Source organism: Parambassis ranga, chromosome 9 (genome assembly GCF_900634625.1).
Source record: "Parambassis ranga chromosome 9, fParRan2.1, whole genome shotgun sequence".
NCBI classification, from domain to species: Eukaryota; Metazoa; Chordata; class Actinopteri; family Ambassidae; genus Parambassis; species Parambassis ranga.
In genome coordinates, this window is record NC_041030.1 from 7,887,116 (window position 1) to 7,908,355 (window position 21,240).

Consider the following 21,240-nt stretch of genomic DNA (forward strand, 5'->3'; position numbering starts at 1 on the left):
CTCCCACAGCAGGTTAAGGGTCTCTGATCCAGTTCAATAAGGCCAGTTCAGAAAGGGCCATTCGCTGACTGGTTGATCAAAAAAAAAAAAAAAAAGATTCCAAATCCAACAACAAATTTTTAAATTGGTTGTGTATAAATTAGAGAATTTTATTTAAAAAATTCTTTCAGCTTTTGAAACAAGAAATTTGCTTTGAACTGACTGAATTGATGTGGAAACCCAAAACCCATTTCCCACCCAGACAAAAAAACCTCTCCCACGAAACCCACATTATCATGAGAAGAGAAAACACAAATAAGCCCCAAGTGTTTCATCGCAATGAAACGTCATGCAAATAGAATAGAACAGAACAACAATAGGCTAATAGTAATAGAAGAATAGTAGTCATAATAAGAACAATAATAATAGTAAATAGTAATAAAATAAAAAATAATCTTACAATGCAAACATGACAGTAGTAAATGCCTCCAGTTCTTATTGCTACAGTATCTTACTTACAGTGTTGCGTTGCCACTCGTTCTTGCCAGCACACCCCCCAACCCTCCCAAACCCCATCCCACCCCTCTGATTCACAGTCTAACAAGGGAAAATAAAAACATCACACACAAAAACTTCATTTTCAGAGTTGGAATTCACTGTCCCGGGTTTTTGTGATGGCGCTTTAATCACAGCTTACTAGTGGACTTCCCTCTCTGTCCCGAAAGCAGCAAAATAAGCAGTAAACATGAGCGTACAGTGTTGACGAGAGCGCACTGACAAATAGTTTATGTATATATATATTTATATATATGTGCTATGTAATGATGCCTGTCGTATCGTCTGGGCTCTAAAATGATTTGGACAGTGAATTCATGCTCTATACACACATACACACATACATCTATCAAAGCCTTGTCTGGGCAGATTCCTTCACCGGCATACGTTGGCAGTGCATGCCACTTTAAAAAGTTCTTTTATAGTTAATCCTTTTTTTTATTTTTATTTTTTGTAAATTTGCAAAAATATTAAACCCTCTTTTAATGCAAAGTCAGAAAAAGAGCTGCTCCCTGAGAGATGCTGTGTAGTGCATCGAGCCTTAATGAGCAAGTGATTGTCTTACAGAGACACTGGCCTCTGATCGATGGTTGGGTCTGGGGTAGAAGGAAAGACTTTGGAGGAATCTGTAAATGGATTGCTGAATGTGGAACAGATGAATGTGAGTAGATTGGTAATGGTAAGGATGGTGCTTGTTTTCCACATTAAATAAAAAGTGTATGGAAGGATAAAGGTGTTCCAGAATTGTTAATGTTAATGGTTACATTTCTAGTCTGACTGTGTCCACGCCTCAAAGAAGATTTGGCCACTGTGCAATGAATGCAGACATCAGAACACTCAACTGAGGTCTCCATTATAGTGCTTAAATAAACACTAGATCAGAGACCAATAATCATAGCATTTAAAGTTGAGGTAAAAGTGCTGTCTTAGATTAAAAAATGTTCTGTGACAAACAATAAAAGTACCAATAAATGATTGGTATGCTGAATGATTCTGTGCTACTGTTGAGAGACATTTATTTTGGTAAATGGCTAGCTTTGAGAGGGAACTCTTTAGTTGCCCATCATTATTCCTCACAGAAATCCTTCAATAGTGTATCCTTAGTGGTATAAAAGCCGGTGGCCCGCCCAAAAAAGATGGTAAATATGGAATGACTAGAAACAAAAAGTGATTGTCTATCACAGCTTCCTGTATAAATTGTTAATGTAATATTGCAGCTGTTAAAGATCACTGGAGGCTAATTCTGCATTTCTTCACATCTTTCAGTCAGTGCTCGGTTATATGTCACATTAAAAACACTGCAGAGTCTGCAGCAGAATGAGTACAGATGATTGTTAGACGTGAGGGAAATATAGTGCATTAGTGTTTTGAATAGCTGAGAACAGGGCATAGGGAAAAAGAAGGAAAGGAGGGAGATCAGAAAGGCAGTGTTGAAAGTTATTGCTCTTTAGAGAAAGGGTCCTACATATTTACAGCCCGGAGTGATTGACATCCATGGACTGGATTGTGCAAATAGTGATTGAAGGGACGAGGGCACTCATACAGGTTTGAGTGATTGGAAAGTTGTGAATGAAATTCAAGTTTGTCTTCCTGTTGTTGTCTTGTTATGTGGACTTAAACATGTTTTTATTGTATTTTTTTTACCCACTTCTGTCTGCCAAAATCTCATGTCAAGGTCCTGATACATAAGAGCTACTGTAAAGGGCAGGGTGAGGGGAAGAGGTGTGAGGTCCTGGTTTCTGATTAGTAGTTCCTGGTTGATTGTTCGAAAGCAGTCCAGGTTTTATTGGACTTAATTATTGCAGCGAGCAGAAAATGATTGATAGGATGGCAAATCTGCCAGATTCTTTTCCTTCAAAATAGAATATTTCTGTATACATCTAAACCTTGAAAAGTAGTAGCCATTATTATCTTTTTTAAATTCTTCATATGCTCTCTTTACATGTCTATACGTTCTGATCAGAAGGATGTAGGACCTTCTTTACATATGAACAAAATCCAGACAAGGCTTCTATATATCAACAAACCCTAAAAGACTCCCGGTTTTTACCCAGTTCTCTTTTACAGGTCTTACCTTTACAAATTCTGTACACAAGAAACTATCAAATAAAATAAAACACATAGACAAGGTATATTCAGCCACTGTGGACTGCTGTATATTTAAATTAGGACTAACTTATTTTAACAGAACAAGAAGTAATACTGGAATCCGCTCTCCACTAAAAGAATATCTACAATAGCTTCTCTAAATCCACAGTTCCCTCCCCAATCCAGCTTCTTCAACTTCTCAATGTCTTCATGTGAAAACAAATTAAAACAAAAATGATTTTTTTCAAAGTTAAATCAATTTAACTTACCCATTTTTTAAAGATTGACAGCTTAAAATTGTTCCTAGATGTTTTAAAGTCTGTACATTTCTGGTCAGTTCAGTTCAGCAGACGGGTGGAAGCCCACTCTGGTAGGGGCTCGGGGCGCGTTTCATTTATATATACATTCTTCAGACTGTATCGGTGAACAGGATGGGATAAGTGCTGGACATTCCTAGTATTGTTGGCGGTAATTCTAAGTTTCTAGCAGATGATTCCTCACCCAGCAGCCTGAAATGTGCTTGGGGGATGTCAGTAATATGTGGTTGCCATGACACAGTTGACACAGGTGCCACCATCTTGTCAGTTGTGGCTGTCTCGTTTTTGTGGTCCTCTGCTGGCGCCATTTGTTGCATTTGGACCACAGGCAGTCACTTGGGCATGGCCATAGCAGAGTTTGGGTCGGGGTTGAAGAGTTCTTTGTAAAGTGGAGGGAAGAGGACGTTGACTGTTTCTGGATGGAGTTGCTGGAAGGCTTGGAGCTCCTCAGTGTGGAGTGTGCACAAGGCTGACAACGTTGGGATTCGGCTGATCAGCTGCCAGACAAGAAGGACAAGGAAGTTTAGACGAACTGAAAGTTGGGACAAGGTAAGAGGTGTTTTTGTGTCTTGTTCCGCTTGTCCTTGAGCTATAGCCATTTTATTACCTGTGCTAGTATGGCTTATCTCACTTCAAAGGCTTCTCCTACCTTAGCCAGTGCATCTTCGTCCATGTGGTTCTTCTGCATTATGTGCTGCAGAGCAAAGTAGATTTTCTCCTGAAGCTTCTGGACTTTCCGGGGCTCCATCAGCCATGGCCGATCTGGGTAGAAAAAAAAATGTTGACAAATGTAAGTGTCTTGTCTGTGCACACTGCTTCCAGTACTGTAAGTAGGTAATGGACACACTCTGACCTGTGGAAATTAGTACAGCGGCTGAGAACAGAGCGATCTCCTCCTCTGTCAGCTGCAGTGAACACAAACTCTTGGCAAAGTCGAACACTGCGCTCACTAAATCATCACAACCTTGGAGGGAGACAGAGATTTTTATTATACTTATTGTGGTCATGTTTGGACAAAAATGCCCCACAGAGAGAGATTTTTCAGATTTTACATTTTAGTAAAAAAAAAATGCATTGGTCTTACCGAGAGCTTTGAACATCTGCATGCCTCCATACTTCCCTTCGAAGAGCACAGTGTTGTTGAGAGGGTTGAACGCCCTGCACATCCGTACCAAGACTACCTCCAAACAACCTGGAGGAGCAGTGAACAAAGATTAACGCTGATACAAACCTGACCTGTGCTAATACATAGAGGTGGGCCTAGCCCAGCACCGCTGTCCTGTAGACGCACCTGACTTTAGAAGGAGGATTTGGTCATTCTGGCACAGCTCCATGAACCCTGAGATGCGCTTGGCGAACTCTACTACGTACTGGATTGCATGGGTAATCTGGATGGCGCACTGCTGCCACAACACGTCCCGGGGCTAGAACCAAGCAGGACACAGCTTAGATGCAGTTTAGGGAAGTATGTTCAGAAAAGTGAAACTCCCCTGCATTTTACTATGGCTATGACTGACATTACTTTCTTTATGCTCATGAATGGCCATTTATGCCGTGACATTCTGCATGCAGAACAATTAAGTAGCTGAAATGATGGTAATTGTAAAAGCACAGAAAACACATAGGTACATGTGATCTTGCAGTCACACAAGTGTCATATTGGGTGTCAACCTCACCTTGCTCTGGTACATCTTGACCTCTTCATAGGAATGTGTCTGCCAGGCTAGCTGCTGCAGCTCCTCTGTTGTGTACTGACATGTCTCCAAGTGGGACTTGATTATGTTCTGAGCAATACGATCTGAAAGGAAGAATGATACTGTTATGTTTGTGGGTCATTTGTTGCTTTTCATGCACTGTGTTTATTTATTTAGTTCTATTTTACATTTTGCCTAAGTATGTGGTGCGTTTGCATCCATGGTTTTGTGGGTAGTGAAAGTTTGCCTGAAAATGCACTTAAAGTCCATTTAATTATTCAATTTAAAGTTCCTGTGAATTAATGTGAAGTACTTAATTTTAACTAAATCTTAACTTCATCAGGCTGAGCTGAGCATTCAGTAATATGACACCTCGTCAGCTAGCTATAAGCCTGTCTGATCTCCTGTTCTGCTCCCAGATTAGGGCTCTGACTCAGGTTCTCTTATAGAACTAGTTACAGAGTAACCATTAATTTTCCATGCACGTTTTATATGATAAACAATTCCACTGTATGTATATGAAAAATGACAAATGCAGCCTTTACCCAGCTCTCCCATGCTGACGTTATTGGGCCCCAGCTGACTGTCCTGGTAGCCTCCGTAGCTGAACAGGTTCGGTACTGGCGTCAGGTCGTACACTGGCTCCTGCTTAATGTGCTTCATGCCGGACATGTCCAAGCCTGACTGGTCTGGAGAAGGCTGGGTGGAATCCATCCCATAGTAGCCCCCTGGGACTCCTCCTCCATTACCGTGGCCACCTTTAGGTAACTCAATGACATGACCATTGGCATAGGTGCCCCCAATTTCATGGTTTAGGGTGGATAGTCCGTTGGTTAGGCTGGATGAGTAAACACGCGCCAGTGCTTCTGCCTCGCCTGTCTGCTGTTGCCGCTGCTCCTGCAGTCGTGCCTGGTGCTTCTGGACCTCTGCGTACAGACTGTCACGCTGCTTCTTGGACATGCGGCCAAACTTTACCGCTATATGGAGAGAAAATACAACACAGACTTACATTTGCACAACAGTTTACCTAAAGTACATCAGATACAACTGTAGCTTCTGTATGTATTTGTATCCACACTAATGCATCAGAGATAAACTGCTCCTTACCATCTCTGGACATTCCTAGGGCGAGACATTTCTGCAGACGGCAGTGTTGGCAGCGGTTCCGGTTTGTTCTGTCAATGAGGCAGTTCCTCTGGCGAGGGCAGGAGTAGGAGGCATTGTTCTGTTGACTCCGTCTGAAGAAACCCTGGTTACATGTCAACACAGAGTACAGGGTTTAGGTACAGACAGACTGCATACTGTTTCAGCAAAAAAAAAGCTTGGAAGAATATATTAAGTCTCACCTTACATCCTTCACACGTGATGACTCCATAGTGTATACCTGATGATTTGTCTCCGCAGATTTTGCATGGTATAACTTCGATTTGGGCTGTAGGAAAAGAGAGACAGGTGTGTGTTTTAAACCACATTTTGGACATGGCAAAGACTTTTTCTCAATTTTTTTCAACTAAACATTTTGTTCAGTCTCTTCACAGAGGTTAGACCTCAGCAGGTGGGCTCATTTGAGGTTTAAAAACAGTACATAACCTGCTTGGCTGTAGAACCTGAATGTGTATGTGTGTAGTGTGACTTTGAATTCACAAGGACACCGTGACATGTGGACATTTGTGTTACGCTTGAAGGAGAGACCCCCGCAGGTTAGAAAGGCTGTCCATAATGAGAAAACGGGTTATATCACCAAAGGACCACACTCATTGCGCACGCACACACACACACACATATACACAACGGCCCTATTCAAATGCTTTCAGTATGTAGCTTTTCCTAATCTGCAAATACACTAGTTTAACTAATGGTAAATTTTACTCACTGTGTATAGGCAGCTCCATGTACAGTCACAACCAAAGGCACAACAGAAACTATCTCAACACACAGAAGCACCTGTCATGGCTGTCTTTGAACGTATGGTCCATGATATATGGAAAGAGAAAGCTGCAGTTCCTGTTAAGAGATATGACATGGATGTAGAGGTAGGCAGGTATGCTGCTGAGATGGCACAGTCTCTATAAAGAGATTAGACAGCCTATCTAATCCTAAATTATTTCCCGACGAGCTGGTTCCCTCCTCTGCTGAGCACTGGCTTAGCTGAAATAGCCATTCACATGTAATCTCCTTGCACCTGGAGGAAATTCTACATGTTTTAATCAATCATTTTCTAGAAATAGATGAAGTCGATAACCAGATCCAGATTTATCCATGTTTTCCAAGATTCTGTAACTGATCCCCTTTAAGCACATTACAAAGTTTTTGTTATTGCATGTATATTGTGCGTTTCTGTGTTCCCATATGCATGTATGTTTTAAATTGTGTTTTTTGCATACATTAAATCTTGTTTTGTTTTGTTTATTTAGCATGTGCACACTCTTTGGTTTGTATTTATAGTGTATATACTCTACCCGTTAGCATTGCATATGTGTGTATGCTAAATGTCTGAGTATGAGTGTGCAGTATATATAATTGGATAATCCCTTATGAGGATCAATGGAAGCAGTACTGTCTGTCTACCAACTGAACAGGTACAGTGACTGATAACTATACTCTCTGTACACAGACTCCAGCTGCACCGCAGTCTGACCACTTCTTTATCATTTTTGGTTGGGTCAGTGTTCCGTCTTCTAGTTAACATTCGAAACCTGTTTATCATCTTAAATAGTTAAAAATTGGAGTTATTGATGAGGGAGGTACGGTGGTGGTAGTCAACATTTCAGATTACAGAAAGGTAGGGACAACACAAATTGTTTCTGATTGGACAGAACCCGTGCTAATATATAAGCTGATGTTATTGATTGTTTTGAGTCGAGAAATTACAATGTGTGAATGGTCAGCAACGTGAAAGTGTAGACACTGTGATGTGCCTTAAAAGAAACAGAACAGAATGTTAATGTCTTGATGGGTATCAAGAATGACACCATATGTATATCCTCTTTCAAAATATTCGTGGTATTAATGCCATTTTGTCCTTCATTCTTTCAAACGCGGTTTAAAACTTGCAAAACTTGTGCACGGACACAACTGAGTAGAAACAGGAAATGACGTTACACTATCGGGGTCTGTCAAATCAGAAACAACGAGTGTTGTCCCTAGCTTTCTGTAATCTGAAATGTGGTTGTGTTTGACCTTCAGGGCCACCGTAGGGAGGAAATGGAGATGTCATTTTAAGAATTTCTCTCTTAGTAATAATTAATATTATTATTATTATATATAATCATATATCTACAAGCATGCTGCAGAGGATGGCTAAATCCTTGTTTTGATACACACTCAAAGACTACATCTCTGATTCACACAGAGACAAATTGTTTTTATCTGACACTGTTGATTAGATTTATGTGTGAATACAATAGTAAAACATCGCAGTATTAGTCATATTTATATTGTCTTCTTATGCAATCATTCCGTTGTCTATCTGCCCCCTGGTGGCTATAAAGAGGCCTGAGGTGTCCACATGGCTGACATGCAGCATGTCACAACCCTTTGAGTCACTGTGAATGACAAACTTATACACCATGCTGTTTAACTGTGTGCTTAAGGTGGCTCATGCTCTGAGTTCGGGTGCAGCCCAAGATGTGACCCATTTCCACCAATTCTCAGCCAACTGGCTCCAAACTGGGTCAGAGCGGAGCACTGGACTGGGACAACACACAGACATATGCAGGGCTGTCAATGAACATGGCCTGTAACACTCTATTTATAGTCTGTAAAACAGGTCAGTTGCACCCGGGACATGGCTGTTATCAACAGACCACATATGAGCAGTAAACCGAAGACAGAGGAGCAGTGCATCGGCTTCTTATCGCCTTCATTCTTCACACTCACAAGCTTCTCACTCTTTGTGTATCCCACCGTTAATCTCATACTTTTCGTTCAGCTCTTTCATTAAAATGTTAATGAAACAAGTTAATCTCTATGGGTTTAGACAATCTGACTGTGTTCAGCCTACACCTGCTGCTGTTTGATGGAGATATACTACATAGTTATAATTTCTGTAGATTTTTAGAAAAGGCTCTTTACATTTTTCCACCTTAGAGGAGTGTGTGTGTGTTTACTCTTTCTCTATAGCGATTACATTTTGTCTTCCCTGTACGTCTCCTTACCCCATGGGGAGACTGTACTCGTCTTTGTATCATATAATTATGCCCAAAAGAGCATGGGCGTGTGGGCATGTGCATTGTTTCAGTGTCTGCGTTTTGAGTGAGTGTGTCACTTATAAAAACGACACAGAGAAAGCTAAAGTATGTGTACATGTCTGTGTGTGTCTGACAAAGTGGTTGTGAATATGTGTGGGTGTGTGCATTGTTGTGAGTGTGTGTGTGTATGTGCTGTGTTCATTGCCAGTGGGGACTGTCAGGTAGGATATAGGGAGACGGTCATGACAGCATTGCTGTTGCCAGGGTGACCACCCACTCGCTGCACTCGTCCGGCTGTCACAGCGATGATGTGCTAAGCTGTCACACTCTTAAAGGAAGTGATGTCATCATTGTGTGGAGCCAACTTGGTGTATCATCACTGTTTGTCCTGTCGCCCTCTCTCAGCGGCGGAGGCTTTATGAATTGTTTACTAAAGGACTCCCACTTCTACATCCAGTCAACAATACAGCCCTGGAATACTTTGGATTATGCATGTAGCAGAATTAAGATGCATTCATCTGCTGGCTGTCTATGGAAGCTGTGCTCCTATTGTTTATATATGACAATGCATTTTGGGTATTTGATTTCACATTACAGAAACAAACTTGTGAAAGCGATTTCCTAAAATAGTGTAGAACTTTGGAGAGAGGTCTTATGCGGCTCCCAATCTCTGTCGATCCATTTCCAAACAAATCCTTAGCACAAAAACCCACTAATTTCTGCTTTTGGAGATAGTTTTGCTCCTAGCTACACTTTCACTGGGCTGGGTGAGATTTCTTTCCAACCTGAGTTGACCTAGGCAGAGCAGAGTGAGTGACAGTGTCCTCAGCCAGCGGAACCGTGAGTGTTATCCTGAGGTTATTATGTAAGAGCGGGACTGCAACGCTGGCGATTCCTCAGCTAAGAGGAGGATCAGGCCTGCGCAATCTCTTGAGAGAGGGAAAAAGATAGAGAGGACTAGAGATGAATTTCACAAAGGCAAAGATGTAATGTGAGGGTTGCACATGCATGTGTGTGCAGCTGATTGTGGCCATGAGGGCTGCAATGCACTGGCACGTGTGTTGTGATAATTGATTTTTAATGAAGTGAGGATCTCCTGTGTATTTCCTGGGCTGGCCCTTTCTCTAAATAGAGTCCTAATTATCTACATTGCAGTGCAGAAAAAAAGAAGCAGCCTTGCACCGATATCTGTGCAATACTTCTGAAGCACATAAGTAGCTCATAGTAGCATGCTCACACACAGGTTCATACGCACAAAGAAAAGCTTTTAAATGGGTGTCTCTCCCTCTCTATACGACAATGCAACACCAAATTAAGGCCACTAGGTGTTGCTATGCATGTTTAGCTCCTGTGTGTGTTTGTTTCCAAAGGGGCAGACTGGACATGCATGTTTCATTCATTCAGCCTGCAGCATGGCTCTATGACAAAAACATATTTAAAGCAGCACGGAGTATCACGCAGTAACAATAACACAGTATACACTAGAGGTTGTTGATGTAGTATCACAGTTTGTGGAGCAGCTGAAATCACTTTCTAGCATAACTTTTGCCCGTGTAAGCCACTTCAGAAATGCAAACACGACTCCTACTGTAGTCCCAGGGGTTGATTTGTTGGGGATGAATGTGGGTGGTATCTACACTTCATTAAAAAAATATGCAGAGCTTCTTCCCAGTTAACTAGATATCTTCTGGGAAAATGAAGGAGATCAGCACTTTACCCCCCACCACTCCTTGTTAAATCTGAACAACTCTGGTGCTGGTCTTAGATGTCTATATACTGTGAATTATCCTATCACTGTTCGCCATCCCCTCCACTTCAGTCTGTTTGACTTTTTCATTTTGTTCCTCCTCGCTGTAAGTGGCTGTGTGACTGGGAAATCATTTCAGTTTCTGTATTTCATGATCTATTTCCATCTCTCAGCGAAACTCTGTCTTCCTTGTCGCGTAGAGCGTAGACAGGAACAAGCTTTTTTCCCCCCCGTTTCACTCTGTCTCTCTGTCGATGATGAAAAACAGAGGAAACTTTGGGTGGTGTGATCGCTGAGTGGATTAATGCACACAGCTGGGAATAGCTTATAGCAGTGCTACTTGGGTTATCTCCCTTGTGTCTGCTGTCATGTTTCCGCATCATACTGTCCCATTAAAATCAATGAAACTCTGCCACTGCACATGCTTTCAAACGGACTTCTGCTATGTGCTGTCATACTTTTCTCTGTTTCCTGTCTGACACACACCTAAAAAACACACTGAAGAGTGGCAGACTATCTGCTCCCCTTAAAAAAATAAATATATGCATTTTACTCACTTTTATCTGTCTTTCATACTATGTGTCTTTTTTACTTTGTGATCAGGTGCTAGTATTTACACTTTAAATGACATTGTTTTGGAGCGCTGTGACTGGTTTAAGGCACAGCAAGATGTCTAGTTAGTCATCCTTGTTGTACGTCATTTGTCAGTCATCATTATCTCGAACAAAAAATGTTCCTCTTGCCTCTTGTGACTGTATTTTTTTAACGATGTTGTAATTTAACATCAAGTGATAACACTACCACCGCCTGATCAGATGCTTTTATTCAATATTTTTAAAAAAAGGCTAATATACAGCAAAATCAGTGTGTGTGCCTGCAGATTTAGTAAACTCAATAAAAAGGCTAACGATTCCTTTCCCACTGCCACTAGTAGAAGTCTGCCTTCCTGTTTTTGTTTTACAAGATTTACAATTTACATTTTTTTTCATATTTTTTCCTTCTTTTAGTTCAGTCACCGCTGAATGAACAATATTTTAATGAGTTTACAGACAAAGGCGCACTGAGGGACCCAGGAAACAATGGAATCAACCTGTCATGTTTAGGTCTCTGCCAATCAGAGGTGGACTGATTAACACCATTATTCACACTGCAGAATCCTTTGACCTTTTGTCTTTCCACTGAAGACAAACGCCACATCTTAGTGAGTTCTTGTGAAAGAGGCTGTAGTTGTTATATTAGATGAGATTTGGAAAGTTAGTGATGTGATGGACTCACACTCTCATTCAAACCTGACCTGGTCTGAACTGACAAACACACTGCTGACATGAAACATCCTCAATAATATACAATAAAGTGACAGAGCTCTCCATCAGCTCTCTTTGTTTGTACAGTCTGCTGTGCTGTGTGTTATACTCATAATCATAATGCCATGCAGTGGACCCATCCACCCTCCCCCTCATCTCCCTCCCTTGCCGCCAAGCATGTCTTTGTCCACTCTGTAATATAGACAGTCACACTGTTGCTGCATGAGCATACATTCACTACCCCCAACCTCCGCTTTTCCCATCAGACTATCGTCATAACCCCCAACACACACTCTTTGCCAATACAGACGCACACAAACGTACAAACAGTCGCTCTTGCCCTCCCCCCATGCTGTATGTCAGAGGGCATGAGCTTGTCCAGCTTGCCATGCGGCCCCAAAGCACTCTGGGTAATTGCTCAGATAGCAGGTCTGGGATCAGCTGTGGTTTGCTCATAGAATATTGTGCCACGGCGTGATTGGACGCCACAGAGAGGGAACAGAAGGGGGCCGCTGGCTGTCATCCAGTGCATCGATTCACATGCACAGGCACACACACACACACATCCAGACAGACAGAGGCACACATTCAGATATGCTTGGATGCATACATTACTGCAAACCACTTTAAAAAAAAAAAAAAAACAGACTTACAGTACGATTTTTATGCCTGCTCTCCCCCAATCCTACCTCCACCACACACACACTCAGACAGACTCCAACCCAGGGGCAGCATGTGCCCTCTGATAGATAAGAGAGGATGGAGGCGTGGGAAAAAACCCACTGGGTAAATCCAACCCCTGCCTGAACACACACACACACACATATATAAACACACCTGCCTGGACACGCACACACACACACACACAAACAGACACAGACTGCCCATCTGCGCCCTCAGATCTACCTCTCATGGTCACTGTACATACACACACACAGAGGCGTGCGCTCACACACACCACCCCCCTGGATGACCTGTAGGACCCTGACAGCCTTTGACCTTTCCTTAAGGACTAAGAGAGTGCATCAGGGTGGAAGAAACAAGTCCAAGTGAGAGGCCTGCATCTGGTCATTAGCATCCTCAAATCTGCCGCAGAAGCTAACATGCAAACACACTCACAAACGCAGTTTGTTTAGATCTCTCCTCTCTCTCTCTTGTATATTTATATATTTCTTTTCATTTCCTCTCACACCTTTGCCCTCATGTCAGTAGACAAGTGTGTGTGCTCACCAAGCTGCTAAAGCACTGAGCAGTGTTCATATGGTTTGTTGAGAAGAAAGCAATCAGTGTAGAGAGGAATAAGTATACAATTGACATTGAGTGGGATCCTGTCCTTTCATTCCTGAGATAAGAAAATAACAATTTGTTGAAGTTGGACACCCTTCCTTAACCTCGCACTCCTCCTACTATGGTGTTTCTCTTGAGCCTAATTGTAGATGACAGTGTGTGTGTGTGTGTGTGTCTTTGAGGGGGAAGGGAGAGGAAAGGTGGCTATCCCAGTGTAGCAAGAGAAAGAAAAAAGAGAAGGACATTCACAGAGAGACAGACAGAAAATTGCTTTCAGTTCTTACATAAGGTTGGGAGAAATTTGCTTCCACATCCTTCACAGTGGTCAGATAAAATTAGGAAGCAGGAATATAAGTGAAGCTAAATGGACTTTAAAGCATTAATGATAGGAGCAGAATTTAGTTTGAAAAGCAAAGGGAAACTGATGAGGAAAGGATGTAAACATGTCTGAGTGGATGTTTCCAAATCAGTAAACACTGCTTCCTGCCTAATCTGACTGGATATTGTTTTACGTAGGCTTATTTAGGCTTTAATAAACTGTAATGACATGAGACTGAACTCAAGATGAAGAAGGATAATCCATACTTTAGATTCAAGCATGCAGAGAACATTGTGTGTAATATGTAACATTGTGTGTAACTGTAATATGTAATACTACATATTACTTCTGTGTGTAGTCATATTGATTATTATTGCTGCTGAATACTCGTGTTATTTTTTTCAGTAGTAAAGATGTAGCTTCTATTCACTCATTTTCCATTCACACTAAACAATAGTAGTTAATTGAAGTATGTCTTGTTGTTAATTACTACGATGTAGCACAAAGAATTTACTCAAACCAACACTATAGAGGGCTGACAACATTAAAACGGTTCTTACAAATTGCTATTTTTTTAATAAAATTCCCTTATTTTAAAAATAAAATACATACAGTGATGCATCCAACTTCCACTGGAGTTGAACCTGTGTATTTCTGTCGCTGCAAAGTAACTTGAGCAAAGACTCTCGGCCCACTGCTGTGCGTTTATGTATGTCTGAGCGAAACAGGCTGTCTGCTCCAGAGTGAACACGAGCATATGAATGAGTTCCCATTTGGTGTGTTTTATAAAGGTTCGAATGTGTGTGTGTTTAAGTGAGTGTGTGAGCATGCACATGTGTGATTGTATGTGTGTGTCCTCGCTCAGGGATGGCCGCTAATAGCTCGCCTCGGGCAACAATTTAACTCAGCCTAACAAGGTTCTCCCCAAAGTGGCCCCAGGGGCATCTCTAACAGAGGCAAATTGATCACAAAGACTATCACACAGCTCAGCCTGGCTCGACCCAGCCGGCCCTGCTCTTCACCTGCTCTGTCTCTCTCTCTCTCTCTCTCTCTCTAGTGGGATGATTTAACAGAATGTGTTATGAACATTAAATCTGAGTTGAGAGAGCAAAAACAGCAGCCATCTTGGTTTCATAATTGCATTCTCTTTGTGAATGGTGGGAGACCTCACATCACCAGCCACTACTTAGGACACACACACGTTAAGAGTGGTATCTCAGGATTTAGACACAGTCAGAGAGAGAGAGAGGGGAGAAAGAAAGGTAGCCCTAATAAGAGTCCCTTCAATGAGATTACCAGCACTAAAACAGGCTAATCTTTGTCATTAAGAAAAGATGCCGCTCTGGGCTAAGTCATATTATAGGCTTATTGTGGTTAGTGCATGCAATTGACTTGACGGTACCTTCACACAGTATAGGCATTTCGGAGAACCTGTGTGAAACACTGTAAATAACTACATCATCTTACCTTTATTTAAAACATAGATAGAGAGATGAAGTGAGTTTTTTTCCAGTCACAATAATACATTTTCACTTTCAAGCACCTCATAAAGTAGCACTTACATGCTTCTTTATGTATCTGCAGATGTCTAGAGAGGAGGCTGAAATGTTAAACTGACACACACCTTCAGTATATGGACTAATCTGCTTTGAGTGTTAGGTAAAGTCTAATAGGTGGTTTGTAAGTGTGGACTTTGGATACTACTGTTACAGGTAGTGGTGTTGTTTGTGGTGTGAGCCAAATACAAGTGCAATCAGAGGACAGGCAGTAAGTATCTGTGTGTGTGTGGACATGCATGCAATTGTTTTAGCTACCTCTCCAACAGGCACACACTCTTGCTCAAGCAAACACACACACACACCATGATTGCAGTATTATATAACTCTTAAGTCTCTCTCTTGTACTTGCCCTCTTTTTTCTTATCTCACTCATTCCCTCACATTCTTCTTTCTGTTTGTATCTGTTTCTGTTTGTCTCCTTTTTCATTTGGCTCTTTACTCACCTCATGGAAAAAATTTTAAAGCTTGTCCTCTCACTGATTTGCTTCATGATGGCCCAAGTTTATTTTCTCCTGCATTAACTCAGAACATTTGAACTACAGTGGCAAGATAAACTTGCTCTCTGACTTTGGAGTATCACTGTACACAAATGCAGATTGGATATGATAATATAATAATTCCTGCTCTTGATATAAGCATATTTTCTATAAAAGCCAACCCTGCAATGATATCTTTATCCCTATATATATATTTTACTCGACTTCTGTGTTTAATAAGCACAGTCGCCCTCTTCCCTCAGTGCTTTACTTCAATGTAAATCTGAGGAAAATGTGAATATTGAATATTATTGTGTGTCCACGGAGACACGCTGCCTTCATGGATGAGTAAAACTGACAAAACAGAAGGGGCTGTCAGAGCACTCTATGACTTCAAGACAGATTTAGAGTTTAGGAGTGGTTCAGGCTGAAATCCCTCCCGGCTAAGATAAAGTGGAGACACAAACCGAGGCGTGCCGTATAGCCCAAGCTTTGTGTGTATAAAGATTTAAGAGTGAGAGATAGAGAGAATTGTCTAAGAAAAACGGTTCGCCTAGACTCCCCTAGACAGCCGCAGAGGGATAAAACCAACATGGAGTGCATGCTGAGCACATGCTAAACAAACACAGGCTATGATAGCGGCTCAGTGGGACCACAGAAGTGCCTTTCAGGCCACACACAGCATGGCGGGATGTTTTTAGTAGAAGGCTTGAATAAAGGTCAGGCAGACACACTAGGTGAGGAGACGGTGGGTATCTGAAGACAGGTGTAGAGACAGTGGGAAGTGAGCCCTGAATGTAAGACTGTGTGTGTGTGTTGTAACAGCAATGTGGTGGTACCTCAGTCAGTCAGTAGGGCTGTGTTTAGGGATTAACAATGTGGCCTGCATGGGCTTGGAGTAATCTCTCCTCTCTTCTTACATAACACCGGGCCATTAGTCAGCACAAACACACAATAAACAACACAATCAACAACACTGAGCTCCACAACAGACCACACATGCACTGATAACACCGCAAAGCAGAGATTCAGTCCAGGCCAGGTGCCCACTATTGTGCACATAAGTGTTTTCAGGGCGACAATGGAAAGCAGTGATTTGGTAAAAAATGATGGAGCACTGACCTGCTGTTTCTGATTGCTAGTGCACCTGCTTTCTAAAGAGACTGCCTCATCAATCAGTATGAGGCATGAAGTCACCTTATAATTTGTTGGAGCTGTGCATTGTTGGAAAATTGGTCAAACAGACGGTTTACTCTGACTGCATGTCTATAATTGTAATCATCATTTGTGACACGTTTTAACCTTTAACCCCTTATTTAGCATCCATACACAGTATGTCGACATGTTCATAGCACACACATAACACATAAGTTTAACACCTCATTTGGGTTTGTATGTTTACAACAACCTATACATGCAGGTTCTTACAACTGTATTGACAAATGCAATAATAACCACTGTGGCTACAACACTTTTACAGTTCTTATGATTGCTGACTTTTGATGATGTGTTTTCTATAAGATCAAAAATAACATGTGCCAATATAAGAGCATCAAAACATATTTAAAATGAAATAATTAATACATATTTAGTGTCTCTGCTTATGGATCTGAGGCTAAAAGGCACACAGCATTAAATGTAAAAAAGCCATTCATGTTATGCGCCATAGATTTATCTAAACAGACTGCTTCCGTTGGCTTTGACTAAAAATTGATCCTGGGATGCTTTCGAACTGGACTAATCAATGCTCACACAAGCCTCCAAAGCAAAGCTGGATGGGACTAATTCTATTGGCATGAGGCTGTCATGCGTACTATTGCAGCGCTGTGTGTTTTCAGTGCTCTTGCAAGCTACTATAAATAATGTCAGAATAGAAAATTCACCACCAGCGAGTTGTTGTTGCAGAATCCAGCTGAACATTTTGTAGTGGTTCCTGTCCTCTTCATTTGACACCGCTCATCATCACCATGCTACTTTATTGTCCTCTCACCCTCTCCCAGTTCCTGTCATCCTATATTTTCCCATGGTGAAGGAGCGTGGGAGATTGTGATTGACACATATCGCTAACACAGGAGATCAAATGGCGCTGTGAACTTCTCCTCTGCTGCTGCTCCCTCCATCACTGAACTCTTTGACCTGTCTGACCCGGGTGCTTCTCTATGCTGTAAAAGCTACTTCGGCTTATTTCATTAATACACAGCAGACACAAACGAAGGGTAATGGGGACTACTGTAAGGATCAGGGTAAAAATAGGAAACTTACTAACATGCTACCAAATTCATTTATGTGGTGCTGTAAATGTATGCAAACACTCACATGCCCTCAATATGTGCATTTGGCTGTCTTCTCAGCAGAGGCAGTGAGCTCACACTGATTATAACTAAATGAAACATTCAGTAGGAGGATGTTGATTGGCTCTGATGTGCTTTGAATAAAATGCATTTTTTTAGATTTATATAACATTTAATTACAGTGATTAAAATTATTATCCATTCAATTCAGATCAAAATAAACCACAACAAAGAATAATTTTAAATTGTGTCATTACTGTGTTGGTTTAGAGTTGTTTACTACTACAGAGGGCTGAAAAATAAAACTCTGCTATCACCAAAATGTTTTACCGCCCAAAAACTGCTATAAATATCAGTTCATTACTCAACTTTTTTGTTGGGTTTATGAGAACACCATTCACAGCACGCCATCATTCTATTGCCGTTGAAATTATAGAAATAATTATCCAATACAACGTTGAGCCATATTGGAAAAAGCACAATGCTCCTTTATTGGAGATGCAGTAAAACGGTGACGATAATATTCTGTCTGTTATTTCTCTGGCTTCTCCCGGCCGGCCGATGCAGTGACATCATCTTTGGTCAGGGCTTAAGGAGTTGTGTCTATTGTGAAATGATAATTACCACGGCTCATGAGTGGCCTCTATTTTTTATAACCTTGTGGTTGTGAGCACATTTCTGTGTAAGGGCAGCCGAGACTCCACACACACACACACACACAGGTTGGGAGTGGGGGCCGCACGGCCCACACTGATTTAATTCTATCTGACAAAACCCTTTGGGGCGTGCAAAGGGAGAGAGGAAGATGGAGAGAGAGAGAGAGAAAGAGAGAGAGACATGGTGAAAGAGGGGTGAGAGAGACGCTTCAGGGGCCTCTTCTGCCAACCATGGCTATAAAGTGAAAGCAGGAGCTTTCGGTATACCCCCCAAAGCCTCCCATGCACGAGAGTGGTCGCAAGGCCCATTAAAATGTGGATAAAATACAAGGTGCATGACAGAGGAGTTTGCCATAGGATTACAGAGAGAGCGAGAGAGAGAGAGAGAGAGAGAGAGAGAGGTAGGAGGGGGGTTGTTTGGCCTTCTCATGTATTTTCTTGCCCAAGGTTTGATGGCCTGAAGCTGAGGCAGCAGATAGCTTCATGTGACATTCAAACAGAAACAGGAAGACTGGACCCATAGAATGGACCCATAGAATGGACAGACAGACAGACAGACAGACAGACAGACAGACAGACAGATAGATAGATAGATAGATAGATAGATAGATAGATGTTGTTTCAATTAAGAACTCAATTATAATCAACTTCTTTTAATCAGTTAGTGTTAAATAATTACATAATTTTGTTTTAAGTTATCATCTTGGAGCAAATGTTAACACAAATGCTAAATTATATTATATTGTATCTCTGATCAGGACACAGTGTTATTCATATAAAATATATAGTCTACTTTAAAATGACAGTAAAAGTTTGGGTTTAATTTTCAAGCATAAAAAACTGTATTTCAATTTAACAACAGCTATTTTCCAGATTATTGCACCAAGTTTTTACATGTGGTGTACACTTTCTACAGGTGGAACAAAAACACCTTCTTTCATCTGATATCATTTCAAACTAATTTACTTGTTTTAAATGTCAAAGAGCCACAAGATGATCCCGTTAAAGCGCATATTGACTTATAAACGAGTTAAAGATCATCCAGCTGGAGAGTGTTGCAACTTTGCGTCATTGATAATTGCACAACATCAGGAACAGTAAATAAAACAAAATCAAAACACAACCGGTAATAATAAAGTTAAATAATAAAGCATCAATATTGGACTTATTACAGCAATGTAAACTGAGCAGGCCTTCCGATTTAGGGAAAACGAAAAATGCACTTTCTGATTTAAAGAGAATTTATGGAAAAGCTGGAGAGTTGAATGAGTTAACCTCTGTGTCAATGTGTAGACTACCTGCCTCTGAGATAGACACTGTGTGTATGTGTGTGTGCGCGCGCACAGGGCGACATTGACATTGAATTTCAACATCCCCTGCGTTAGGGAAATGGGTTAGTGGAGCGCTTGAAAAGTGACCTATCGGCAAACCATTCAATAAAGTTTATCGCCAGAACGTTACAAAATGAAGTATTATTTTCTGCGCATAATCTGATCTGATCTGGAGGCGGCCTATCCGCAGCTGTGGAGTGGAGCTCAAATGATTAACGCTAGATATCATGCGCCACTTTTAATTTTCCAATTACTGACTCCAGTGGCTTTAAGCCTGAATCCACTGTAGGCCTGTTCCACACACACACACACACACACACAGACACACACACACACACACACACACACACCAAGCATCCCTGTAAACTTTTATACTGTGAGGTGGCTGGTGAAGCTGCAGAGAAATCCTACCACACACTTCAGAAGTGACACAACAGCCTTGCAGCTAAAATAAAGTTTCAAGGCCAAACCCGTGATAAAGCTGGTCCTGTGTGTGTGTGTGTGTGTGTGTGTGTGTGTGCGTGCATTTAGATTTGTAGATTGGAGAAAGTGCGGCGGTGTTTGGAGAGTGCGCTGGTCTTACCTCGCATCGTGCTGGCGTTGCTGGAGCTGGTGCTGAGGCTCGCTTCCCAAAGCAGTAGTCATGAAGAAACAAACATAAACACTTAAAAAGGTGGGGGTCGCGGTGGAAAGATCCTCGTTTAAAAATAACAACAACGAAAACAGTGGGAATGATCTGCGTCGACGTCCACTGGCTGCCCTGAGTGGAAGCGTCTCTGCGCTATAAGCATCCCAGATTGGGGCTCAGGGAGGCGGACTGAGGTCGGTCGGTGCGTCGGTCTGTGCGCTCTGGTCGTGTGGCCGCTTCTCTCATGACATCTGCGCTCTCACCTCTATGGGAGGGTTTCACTGTTTTCTGCGGGCTGAGGGGAGGGAAACGCGTACAGGAGAGGCTTTACCCGGCGGCCCGGATTGGACTGGAGCACTTTCTGCTCCTCCCACTCTCTCCTGCTCAGCCTGCAGCCCGGAGGTTGCGCTCACACACACACACACACACACAGTCTGATCGCACTCTGCACACAGACACAGTCTCAGTGAAGTTTTTAATGACACCTTCCACATTCAGCCTTGTGCAATTTAAGCTGTTCTTATGGACGCACATGAAAAGTCAATCTTTAATCTGGTCTCATATTCACTGTAGTGTAGAGATCTCTCACTTCCTCCTCAATTTCAGCCTCAATAACATTCAGAAAAAAAGTTAACAAAATTATTCACAATGGACAAGTCGAATTAACCTTGCTTCTATACTTGATTTAAAATTATTTCATTTTAAAGCATTTTATTGAATTGGAAAAAAAGCTGCTAATATACAACTAAGGCATTAGTCATACAATCAATTACCTACAATGTTATCATGCATTTAATGTAAATAAATACATTTGCAAAA

The 21,240-nt window shown here is 41.6% G+C and overlaps 1 protein-coding gene across 1 annotated transcript; it reads right to left on the reverse strand.

Annotated features, from left to right (window-relative positions):
• Window positions 1-568: 568 nt before the first annotated feature.
• On the reverse strand, window positions 569-20,691 carry rorb (RAR-related orphan receptor B). Its single transcript, XM_028413197.1, has 10 exons — window positions 20,377-20,691; window positions 5,980-6,065; window positions 5,741-5,882; window positions 5,179-5,610; window positions 4,616-4,737; window positions 4,231-4,363; window positions 4,024-4,131; window positions 3,793-3,903; window positions 3,589-3,701; window positions 569-3,436 (listed from the first exon to the last, which is right to left on the reverse strand). The coding sequence occupies exons 1-10, from the start codon at window positions 20,381-20,383 to the stop codon at window positions 3,272-3,274; spliced, it is 1,419 nt and encodes a 472-aa protein (XP_028268998.1). The 5' UTR covers window positions 20,384-20,691; the 3' UTR covers window positions 569-3,271.
• Between the last annotated feature and the right edge of the window lie 549 nt (window positions 20,692-21,240).